Source organism: Molothrus ater, chromosome 3 (genome assembly GCF_012460135.2).
Source record: "Molothrus ater isolate BHLD 08-10-18 breed brown headed cowbird chromosome 3, BPBGC_Mater_1.1, whole genome shotgun sequence".
Classification (NCBI taxonomy): domain Eukaryota; kingdom Metazoa; phylum Chordata; class Aves; order Passeriformes; family Icteridae; genus Molothrus; species Molothrus ater.
In genome coordinates this window covers 60,270,241-60,282,930 of record NC_050480.2, presented here as the reverse complement: position 1 = coordinate 60,282,930, position 12,690 = coordinate 60,270,241, and the positions used below count along the sequence as shown (strand labels likewise).

The 12,690-nt window shown below is 37.3% G+C and overlaps 1 protein-coding gene across 13 annotated transcripts in view; it reads right to left on the bottom strand.

Annotated features, from left to right (window-relative positions):
- The window catches only part of PTPRK (protein tyrosine phosphatase receptor type K), a 380,751-nt gene that overhangs the window by 185,367 nt on the left and 182,694 nt on the right, over positions 1-12,690 (bottom strand). For all 13 annotated transcript variants that reach the window (XM_036404523.1, XM_036404525.1, XM_054514201.1 and 10 more), the window contains exon 6: positions 5,702-5,876. In XM_036404523.1, the coding sequence (XP_036260416.1) occupies positions 5,702-5,876 (175 nt within the window). The remainder of the gene's footprint in view (positions 1-5,701; positions 5,877-12,690) is intronic.

The following is a 12,690-nucleotide window of genomic DNA, read 5'->3' as shown; positions in this document are numbered from 1 at the left end:
ACTCCTATCTCGTTCAATTTATTCATTATGAGCATAAAGACTTTCTGAGGCATTTCATTCTTTTTATGTAAAGGAGGCAGGATTTGACTTGAGGGTGAAAGCCTCTCTTTACCTGCTGTAAGAAACAGAGGATTGAAAAATAGGAAGATTCACATGTTAAACCTACTTAAAGAGGATAAGATCTTAAAACAGTAGAGAAATTAAAACCAGAGAATGCCACAAAAAGATCAAGTTAATTGGATCCTTGACTCTCTGACGAATGCTTATACCTAAATATACACTCAAAATATAATTTGCATTTTATTAACAAGGTTTAGAGAAACTTCACAAAATAATTTCCTTCTTTCTCTAACTACTGCAAAGTAATTATGACATTATCATCTGCTCTTCTTGCAGGGATACAGCCATGAGAGAACTAGGCTACAACTAATGAGGAAACTTAAGAGTATAAAGTAATTTTGAAGATGAGCTGAGTGTCCAGAAGAGTACCAGTATTAATATCAATACTCCAGGAATGCATCTTATGAACCAAGAACAGCCACATGGGGCTTCTGACAAAAATAAAGTATTTGCATGCCTCTATTGAAGTCTGCTGATGATTCAAAAGGAAACTTAGCCAAGGTAGTGGTGAAAAGCCCACAGATTTCAATAACTTCAACTGCAAAATCTCTCTTCTCAATTTCCTCTCTGGTCTGAAATTCAGTAAGTTCAGAAAAACACACACCAATGGCCCTCCTCAAGACTTGGCAAAGATACAGTCCAAAGCCATGTCTCCTGGAAACTGAACTTCTGAACAAACTACAAAGCATCTCTAATAACCTGAACTGTCTAATATTTATGATGGTGGGTAATATCACCAGATGTGAATTTTTGTTTTACAAATTTCCTATTTATCAGAGAACTTAATAATGGAGGGCAGAAATATGGGACACTTTGTAAAATTGGTATTAAAATACTTCAGTCCATTTGCAAGCAGGAAATATAAATTCAGGCTACTTGATATATTAACTTTTTACCTGCCACCTAATGCTCTCTTGACATATTTTAAGTCTGTTATTATACTGAACAAATAAACCAAGTCACAAAATTGAATACACACATCTGAAGCAAGCTTCGAGATTTCACTTATTTTTCCAGACAAAACAAGCACAAGTGAAATTTGGAAAGTGCATTTCAGTCCACAGCTTTCTCAAATGGAAATATATCAAAGCTTTCTTGTAAGAGAAAAAAAATAATGCTCCCATGAGAATTGCTTGCCAGGGGCAAGCTTCATCTTCACAGCGTTCTAGCATCACCAGGAACCAGCCAAATTACTAGCTTTCCTATATGAAATCCCTAAAGAGATTCAGACAAGAAAGGTAGAAAAATCACTACCAGGCTTGCGTAACAGGAACTGCTTTTGATGGCAAACCAGCCCAATAAGGCTTACAAAGAGTCAAACATAATCACACATCCCACCAAAACTTGAACCTGATTACTTAGAAGAGAGACTTCTTGCAATGTCAAATCAAACACAAGAAATAATGATATCCACAAACTCATACAAACAGGTCAGATGCCTAGAAACAGGTCAGCTCATCAGAACTTAGGATTTTTGGAAGAACATTCAGAAGATGGTAGAGGAAAACTGCCTTTGTCTGCTGTGACTAACTTGGATTTACCAGGTGCATGAAGACAATTCCATATTGAAACTAGAATTCAAGGCAGAGACCTCCCCTTGCTTTGAACCCAGCACAGAAGAGATGTTTTGGTTGGATGAAGAAATATTAAAAGCAAAAAAAATCATGTAGTAAAACCCTAAAAAATTGCTGTAATTTATGGCTCAAATAAAACTTACAAACTTACCACTAGAACCAGAACTCTCCACATTGTTATTATTATTAACAAATTATACATTTGATTCATACATTTCAAGGTTTTTAGCCTTTATTTTTCTACCTTATCTTTCATTCTAACAAACATTTTCTTCAAAATCATATGTGCAAGATCCACTACATAAAATAAAGTGCAACATATTTCCTGCTGATTTTGCAGCATGTAATAGCATGATATCTAGTTTTGTACAATTATTTTTCTGACAATGTGCAGCTACTTTGCTAACTAACCACATAAGAATGTAACATCAGCTTCATCCCCATCTCACACCCACTTTTAAGACATCATGTCAACTAAGAAGCTGATCACAGCTGCTGTGTTGGACACTACCTCATTTCTTGATGCACACCTTTTCTGGCAAATACTGACAACTTCAGAGAAAGATTCCAGTACATTTTTAAGAGCACAGAACAATGCAGCAGTACAAGAACTGATTATGGGGCAAAGCTCTCTACCGACTGAAGATCAGAGCATTTGATACTGCAACTCGGGAAGGCTACACAGTTGTAAATATCAAATATACACCTGAGCTAAGGCACAGGTGATCTCTTTGGACACTTCTTTTGGGCACAATTGTAGGAGTCTACAATTGCACACTAAGCAGCAGAGACTTTGAGATGCACTTGCTCTCAAAAGCAAGTAAGAAAGAAGTGAAAAAGAAAGAAACCATCAGTGGCTTCTTGTTCACTCCTACCTATTACAAATACTACAAATACTGTTTCTTCCTCCCAGCATCTCCTTCAAGTTCCAGTGCAGACAATCCTGAAGACTTCAAGAAATTCCCTTCCCAGAAATTGACAATTTACCAGGGAAAATATAAACAGACAATATCTGATGGACATATTCAGGAGGGTAAGTCAACTAACAGTAATGACAACACCAAACTTCCTGTAAAAGGAAGGGGAAAGGAAAAAACTCCTTCTACACGCATCCAAGAATAATAGCAGTGCCATAGAAACCATGTAAAAAAAGTCAATACAGTGCAGCCACTGAGCTGGGAGCTGAAGACCAGCTCTATACAAAGGTGAGCCATTAAATCATTGACTGGAACTACTTTTGGTAAAACCTCATAATTTAATTACAAATCCTATCCTAGTTCAATTTTTCTTCAAAAAACTAATCAGAGTAATTGAGTTATCTCTTTCAAGGTCTTGAAACGTATACCATCCCTCCCAGGTAAGTACATTTGTAATAGAGTTTAGAACTCCACTAAAAGTAATTCTTCTGCTAAAGCTCAAAATGAAATAAAGATGTTTCAACATAATGTACATTATAGAACTATAAACTTGCATTACTAATCAAGACTAACTTATAGCTTGCTCATCAGGAAAATATCAGACGTCTCTACACCTACATTATGGTATCACACGTCTGTATAGACATGAGATATATCCCAAGATATATCCATATCTTGGCCAGGAATGCAAACACCAAGGTTTTGAGTTACTGTGCAACAACTCCTGTTCCTCATCCCTCACTCTCTAATAAACAGTGTTGTCAATAAAATTTGGCTTCTACAAACCAAAGACCCTATCGTTACTCAGAATTATCTGGAAGCAATACTAAAGCCATGACAAAGTAAATTGTGTTTCATTGTTTTTTTCCCCTCCTCTGGCTGTGAGAACACACAGATCAATACTCTTCAGTATAAGAATTCTGCAGTGAAATTTTCATTTGTTACAAACAGCAACAAAAGGGCCCCAAGCATGCCCTGTCACTTCCAGTTTAGAAGGAAACGCACTAATAAACTCTTCCCCCTGGGTCATCTTTGACAACGGGCAATACTATGCCAGCTCTTATTAAAGGCAATTCATATCAGTGGCCCAAAAATTTCCTCTAAAATTATCATCTTTTGTATCCATGTAGCAGGATGTCAGCTTTAAAGTGCCACTGAGATATAGGACCTGTCATTATGGTTAATTTTCAGCAGAGTTTTAACACCAGAGTAGCTGATCCCTAAGGGTATGGGTATGCTTTTTTGGCTAACAAGATTTATTTAGCGGTTATCCAGACAAACAAGAAAATATATTACTGTATATTGCTTTTCAAATACATCAGCAAACAATAAATCCAACTATAAAACATATATCTTTGTTCTCTACCATGATGTCAAATAGATGAAAATGGTTTTGGAAGGTTTATCTTTTAGGGCATTTTTTAATATTTTTTATTTATATAGGTATATATGTGTGTGTATATGTATATTTAAAAAAGAAAAAAGATTCTTGGACTTTCAATAAAAAGCACACAAAAAGTAAAGTCAACCTTAAAATAAAAAAACCTCTATAGCTGCTATATAAATATATATAGCTAAATATCAAATTTATTATTTGAGCCATAAATATGGTGTTATCTATGAAATTACCTAAGTTTTCAGCAGGACAATATGAGGCATTTTAAAAGATGGTACTATGAAATTTTATATCTTGTTGATTCTTTATTTATTTGAGACAAATAGTATTCTTAATACCATTTTACTGTGTTTTTATACTAAAAAAAAAAATAGAAAACTTAATTTATTGGATAAATACATTGATTTGCCCAGACTTTCTAACAACAATAGTCTGTTTTCATGCCTAAACAGGACTTATTTCAATTTATTAGGATGAAGACCATCTTTCAGTTTCCTAGACAAAAGGTGCATCTAACAGAATCAAAAGAAGCTCTTAACATGTTGTCTGAATCTCTGTATAGTCAGCAAGGCCCATTTTTATTGATGTTTTATAGCAGCCATAAAACCTGGTTGACCTCAATCAACCAGCCTCCCAGGGAAAATACCTCTGCCAGCAAATACCAGATAAAAAATAGGTCAAGGCATTTCCCACACAGCTTTAATTTCTACAAACTGAGGACAAACTTGCTTGCCCTGTCCCCATTCCAGATGCAGTGTCTGACTACAAGGTGCCAAACTGAGCAAATATCCCACTGCTTCACCAATGAACCAAGCAAGAGCCCACCGTGTGTTGGACCTCTGCACCCACCTGGCCGAAACAGCCCCTCCACCAGGCAGCAGCCCCACAAACAGATTTTGTACACCTCTTCTTTTTTCCCGGTTAAAAAGCTGTAAACTTCATCACAACCAAGAATGAAAAATGAAGTTTCGGAGGTGACATAGTTTGGTAAGAGGCAGTTCAATAGCTTATTCCAGGCCATAGAACACATAATTTTTGAAGTGAAAACTGAACTTCTATGTTCAACCACATCCTTTGCCAGTCAAGATTACATGTTTCCAGAGCAAAAGATGGAAAAAAGAAAAATCTCCAACTTGATGACACCACAAATGAGTTATGGTTGCACACCAGCTGGCTTTTGAATTAATTTCAACCAAGAAAGTATTTCAAGGGGGAAAAGCAAGTTTTCTTTTCTTTCCATTTACTTCTGTATTGGAAATCATCACAGAACAACTCTACAATGCTCCCAGTAGTCCTTGGGTAGGTGAAAGTTTACAACTCTTTTAATCTACCTGTCTCCCAGGTAACAGACCAATGTATTATTTGCTCTACTACAAGCATGCTCAAGGCAACAGATTTTAAAAGGGAATGGCAACTATGTATAAGTGGAAGCTGATTTGCACCTTAAGTTCAACAAATAGGACTCACACACATTCCACACACTGTGGGATCAGGGTTTCACACAGGTGCATTCCATGGAAAGCAATTTTAAGAAGCTTTCCAAACCAGTCTTTCAACTTATGTGAGTTTCACAGGGATATCTTTGTGTGATTGTTTCAGATCAAAGCATATGTAGACTAAATAAAAAGTGTAAGCAGAAAGCACTGGTATTAAAAGCATTTAACTGGATAAAATGATAATAAATAAAACTTTACCTCGAACAATAAGTTGAGCAAAGTTTGAGACTCCAGAACCTCTCTCTGACTGCGTTACACAGCGGTATAAATCCTGGTCGGTTTTTGTCACCTCTTGCAACTTAAAGGTAGCTGCAAATCTTCTGTGATTGATATTTTTAGTCTGAGCAACTGGAATATCTTCCCCATTTCTTCTCTGAAAATAAGAGTAACCAAGTCAGAGTTAACTCAAAAGATATAAAAGACTTTTATCATTATCATCATACAAAGAAGACACAAAAAACAAAACCTCAACCCAAATGCACTCAGACCATGCTACCATGCATTTCCATGGTAGAAGAGCTCAGAACTGAGGTCCCATCAAGAAACAAACAGTACTCAATATCATTTCAAAATCAAGTTAGCAGTGAAAAGTACCATGAGGATTTTGCACTGGCACAAAAACAGGACCACGACATGCTCAACTGCAACTTTCTTATAGCTGGAATCATCCTAGGACAGCCCAGCAGCAGCAGTTGTACTCCTAAGAAAATTCATTCAACTTTAAGCAGATTTACAACACATACTCTGGGTGTATTGTAAGATATATTTAAACAAACCTGGCATTGAGGGATTTCAAAGGTCTGCAACAGCTCTTTTTAAACAACCAACCAATGTTTCCTTTTTAATGCTACCTTTTATCTGTCCAAGTTCAATACCTTCCAAAATTTTAGCTTTGTTATACTAAGCACCACCTATCCATCTAAAGCTAGCTGAAATAAAAATGTGGAGGGCAGGAAGGCACTAAAAGAGGAAAAACACAGATCTAATTTAAAGGAAGAAGCTTAGAGAGTTCTTAAAAAAAGCATAGCTACCACAAATCACTGAAAAATTTAATCTGTCTGGAGCTGTGGGGCCAGGTGACAGGTCAGTAAGATAGAAACAGTTTGAGCTCTTGTGGGATCATTTTTCCTTATTACCATTCACATTAAATGCTCAATTTTGATTTCAATTGAAAAGCAGACCCTCCACCAAAAGTCAGCATTAAAAAACACTCAGAAACATGCACAAAGAGAACAATGTCACTGCTCTCTCCCATGGACCAACTGTATGTTATTTCCTGACCAGGATACAGTTTCTGAGCACTCAGCATCGCTCAGTCCCTGGAAAGATGGCAGCATTTGCTTGTAACCACTCATTCTGCTCAGCACATAGCAAAGCGTGATCTCTGTGAACATTTTTAACTCTAATCAACCCCTTGAATGAGAAACTTCATTGAGATTTTAAACTCCAAGCTTTCTAACACCAAAAGCACTACTGCTGAACCACAGAATTTAATAACCTGAAATCCTGTGGCAAAACACAAAGGGCAGAAAAAGGAGGTGATTTAATGCTGCATGTGTATATCAGGCAGCCTCATGTCACAGGCAGGACTACTTCCTAACACTTTACATCTACCCTTCGTCATCCTAGCAGGGTCTAGTCCCTTTAAACTGTTTTGTGGTAGATTAACCAGTGGTCCATTACCATTGAAACAAGCATTCAGTCTAACTATTAACATGTTTAAATAGATTAATTGTATTTATACCAAGCAGGCAGATTCCAGTCACTCACATTCCAGCACAAAGACTATGCCATTATCTTTGCCAGCTGCAGGTTTGTTGGTGGGATTTTCTCACTGCAGGAAGACACCATCCAGTTTCCCACACCCAGCCACCCTCTCTGCCATTTCCTCAAGTGTGAGCTCTGTCTGCAGGGCTGGGCCAGAAAGAGCCACAAGATACCAAGAGCAAAAACAGATTTCCAGAACAAAAAGGCACACAAGACACTTCCAAAAGATATTCTTATTGCTCCTCCCCTAAAACTGTCATCATCTCATAACAGCCACAAGCCTGGTTATCACAGGATGGTCTCTGAGAGGGTGTTCCCAGGGCAAAAGCAATGGATGTTGGGCTCTAGGACACCTGGACCAACAGTGGTGCCACCAAGTCACCCTGTGACAGGCACAGGCTCCATCCTCAGTTCTGGGTATCTGACTCCAATTTAGAAAAATTAAGGAAGTTTTCTGATGTCTGCAAACACTCCTACACATGAAATGCCTTGTTAAACTTCAGGAATCAATGAAATTATTAAAATTCAATAGCAAGCAAATGAGGGATGATGCTAAAGGCTTTATTTCAGTGATGGTTAAACAACAGTAAAATTAGTTTGTGGAAGATGCACCTTCCCCTCCAGGCTTCTTTTGATAGAAAATACTAAATTTGAAAGAGGATTTTCAAGACTTGCACTCTTCCTCTCAGGCTTGTCCTGTGCCCTGATGGCCTTGCCACATCATAGCCACTCAGCAGAAGAAAGTTAAACTCCCACTAAACACAAACTTGCCATATGATTGTCAAAAATATCAAGCAGCCAATAATAAACCAAAGGTATATCCTTATATGATAGCAGACTTGACAAGCAAACCATGTAATGCAGTCATTTTTGTTCTGCTATGAAGGGAAAATACATATTAGGGAGTTCTCTAAAATGAAGGACTCCATTTCAGTAAGTCCAGCTCTTTAAATTGGAATGCCAAGCGCTTAGTCTGCGGCAGAGAAGCACATCCAAGCTACACTATATAAAATAATTTACACTCTGAAGATCAGAACTTGCTTACTTAAGCTCATCTGCATGTTTCAAGTTGAGAAACAAAGTGAATTTGGCTTCTACTTAAAATGAAATATTAATTCACTTCCAGAGAAATTAATTAAAATAAAATTTGACAAGCTTTACAGTTCTAGAACAACACCTCAGATTTTCTTTATTTATATCAGTGACTTCCTGCCGTATTATCTTACAAGGCTTGGAGTAGTTGCTCTAATTTCTCTGTATTAGAATTTGTTTCTTGGGAAACAACTGCACAACTACATTTTCAAAGTCCTTCTACATGCACAGATTATCCATTAGAATATTTCTCCATCATTAAAATGATGAAAAGTTCAAACAGAAGAGAGTTCTCATCTAAAAATGAATGGTAAAGAAAAAGCCCTGCATTCATTTCAGTGAATATTCCTTACACTGGTAACCCATTAACCAGTCAGAGTTCAGATGCACTGTCACGATCTCTTAATTAAATTCTTCTTTTTAATGTCAGAACATTACTACTGATTTTAAAGGAGAGGAAAGAAAGGCAGCAGTGCTCTCTGCTTACTAAGGGTTCCTGGTACATACTGTTTCAATTTATGTCCTGCTCACACTGAACAGATCTTGAAAATGCTGCTCAATTAAGTTTTAAAAATTCAATTTAAAATTAATGTGGAGTTATACTAATGGGTAATGGCTGTACCCTGTGTGATCCTTGGTTCCTCCAGTCTCTTGCTGTCTGATTTGATAACCCTGAATTGCTCATTTAAGAGAGGTCACCACCAGGCAGTTCTCCTCTTTTGTGAAAATAACTCTGGGCTTTACAAAGAACTACTCTCTCTAAACACTTGATTAAAAGAAATATTAGTCTGTGAAAAAACCTCCTTAATTCTGGCATTCCAGGCATTTAAAATTACAATCTTAAATAAATCGCTCTGACTTCAAGGTTATTTTTAATTTGATGGGAACATGATTTCATTAAACTTTTTTCAGGCAATGAAATTAGATCATCTATATTTTAAATAAAGTCAAGAGCAAAGCCTACGCAGCTTAAAAACAATCTTGGGTAAATTAACAATTAGTCTTAAATATCTCTCTTTTGCCTTATGAAAGAAATCAAGCATTTAGTAAATATGAAATGCAATTTTAGTGGATCTTTTAGAACCTAAGTGGAACCAAAAGGATCTAAATTGCCAAGTCTTATTTAATTGGTAGAATTTAAGTGCGTATCTTATACAAATGTAAATCTTATTAGCTTTTCTCCCTTAACTTTTCAGGTTGAAAAGTTGCTAGCTTTACTTTTTTTGGTTAAGTAGCAATGAGACACCTGTCTGCAGTGATGTTCCCTCTACATTTTCCAGAACCCATTTTTTAACACCAGTGATTTTTATAAGCCTGGACAGTTCAACCTTACACATCCCCATCCTTTTCTTACTGTAAACACCTTAAAATAAGCCCACTCTGCTGCTAATAATTACAGTCAACTCTGGCTGCCTTCTCAGGCTCTCGGCTGGATGCCGGGATGCCTCCGGAGATCAGAAGATGTCAACGCTTTGGCTGCAGTGACACCCACGTTACTCTGGCAGCAGTGCCCTACCAGCTGCCCTGCACTCACTTCCTCCTCATCTTCCCTCCTGTGCTCACTTACAAAAACCAACCTGGAATATGAAAAATCTTCCTGAGAGCTCTCTCCCTCCCCATATATTATCATCACCGAACAGATCAGCTTGAGATTGGATTCACTGCATGGCCACTGGCAGCAGAGGAGAGAGCAAGTTATGTGTGGTAAGCAGGGCACAAGTCCGCAGTGTGTCTGAGCAACCCAGTCCCCAAAGCTGCCATCAGAACTTCACCAGCAGCACAAGGGCTGGAAAGATAACCCCATCAGCCCAGGGCATTAAACCTCTGCTGCCTTGAGCAAAGGGCCATTTGTAAACAACATGTTCCAAAACATTCCTGGGTTTACTCATTATGTAAAAGAAAGAAATGTCTCTTTTTAATGGGGGAAAAAAGAGAGCTGACTGTGAATAGTTTGAATGCCAGCATTAATGCCCAATCATGATCATGGCCCAATGCCAGATCATATTTTCAAAAAAATTAAAAAAAAAAAAAGAGAAGTAAAAGACACAAATAACTACAGTGCTTAAATTTTATTTTATATGCACCTGTCTTTCACTTTTCAACAGACATACGTATTCTTTTAGAGCACTTAAGATACAATTTCCAAAGGGAGAAAAATCTAAAACCATTTCTATATTGTTGTTGCTGTTGTTGCTGTTGCTATTATTATTATTATTATATTTTCTTCTTTTACACAAATGTCTCAATATGTTCTTGGCATTTTGAAATTTATTAACATACTAGGAACATAATAAAGCATGACATATACTTATTGTGCGAAATTATAAATAAAATTTTAATTTTTTCCCCCACAAAAGATTTAATTACTGAACAAAGTGGGATTATTTTTCCAATTTTATTCATAAGTACAAAATTTAGACTAAGAAATAATTTTTTTTTCAAGAAGATCGTGAATTAGAAATATAGCTTAAGTAATATGCCTAAATAGTCCTACCTTCTAAGAAGAAGAGAAGGTGAGCTAACATTTTTTTTTGATTGATTATTAAGGGGAAGCATTAAATATTTTAAGTAGGAAATTAGCAGGACTTGCTTTAACTTTCTGGTCTCCTACATGCATAGCAAACCAGAATAAGATTCTGCTTCCCAATGAACTGTGTATTCATTTATTAGCAAGAAAAGCTGCACAACTTTTCCCATGCAAACATACACTGAAGATCATGAACAAATGTGACAAGCCAAGCTTTATCCTGAATGCTGCACTGCAGTACAGAAAAATCCACAATTACTTAAAATGTCTTGGTATCATGCACTGCTGTTACTCAAACTTGTCCCCTTTGAAGTAGCTCAAATTTCTATTACACTGCACTGACCCTCCTACTGAAGAAATCAAGGGCTCTGATGAAATAATATAATTGAGAGCCATCTGGCCCTTTAGAGGTAGCACTTATAATTTATTTTATTATAATAAGATCCACCCGAGGCAAACTAGCAAAATTCATAGTACCTGTGTCCCTGGCCATGCCACCACACAAACAAAAGTCACACTCACTTTCTCTGAGCATTTTAAAGCCTCTTAGTTTGAGGCTAATTGAACCCATGTTGAACATTCAAAAAAAAAACAACTTTTTTTTTTTTTTTTTTAATGGAGCTTTTCAGAAAGCCTTGGTTCTGAAATACAGTGTTCTTGATTTAAAAAAATAACAAGCAACCAAAACCACATAACTCGCAAAAGTATGGATTCCTGATACAGTGATTTAAGGTCTATGTCACCTTGAGCAGTGCACAGTGAGCTACAGTATTTATCCTGCAGCATAAAATAAAAAAATCTGCTTAGTTAGAAGACAATGAAGGAAAAAACTTGCGCAAAAACCCACCACTGAGAGCCAACATACCACAAGACAGCTCCTCAAAAATTTCTCAGCAGACCATTTTACCCTTTTCTAAAAGCATCCAAGCCTACCAGCTCTTCTGTAATTCATTAAGTCCTGCAACTATTTGAGAAAATTAGGGCCTGGGGTATAAGGGTACCTACAACACATCACACCACTGAGGAGAAGACAACCTGGATGCAGGTGATAGCAGACAACAGTCCCAGGACAGAACAGCCAAGGAATTTATAACGTCTTTTTATATACATCACCTTTATTTCAGGTGTCTCACGTACATGGGTGCTTCAGCCACAGGCTGAATGAGGAGTGACTACCAGCTACACCCAAGGAAGGACCAAATTTCCACAACAGCCATTCTCCCTGTAAAGTACAAAATGGCAGGAGAGAAGGAGCCACCACTGAGGCCACAGTCAGCTGCACAGCTCCCAGCACCGGATGCTCCAGCCACCACAGGACCCCAGGGAAGACCTACAGGGAGGGCAACTCCAAAGACTGCTGTGTAAACTAAATGACTGGTAGCTATTCAGACCAGAGGACTTAGCTAACTGGGGCAGAATTAAATTAAGACCAGGAGGATTACAGTATTTCATGTTGTTGAAACCTAGGATGACCGGGCATCTAGGGGAAACTGCCATATTTATCCATGAAGCTGATAAATTGAGGCAGGAGAGAGGGAGATGACACAGGGTTAAATGACATAGATAGCATCAAAGGTGAATAGAAGGGGAAGAAAATAGAGGGGGGAAAAAAAACCTTTGTGAAACAAACAAATTATGAATACTTTAAATTTTCATGGGTTGAATATTCTGTATAACCGTGTCTGAGTCAGGAGTGTGCACTACAGAATAAACTACAAGTCAAGTAATTTACAAGGAGCCTAATAGATCACTTCAAGGCAGCTTTTCATACAACTTTGGAAAAAAGGTTTGGGAAACAAGA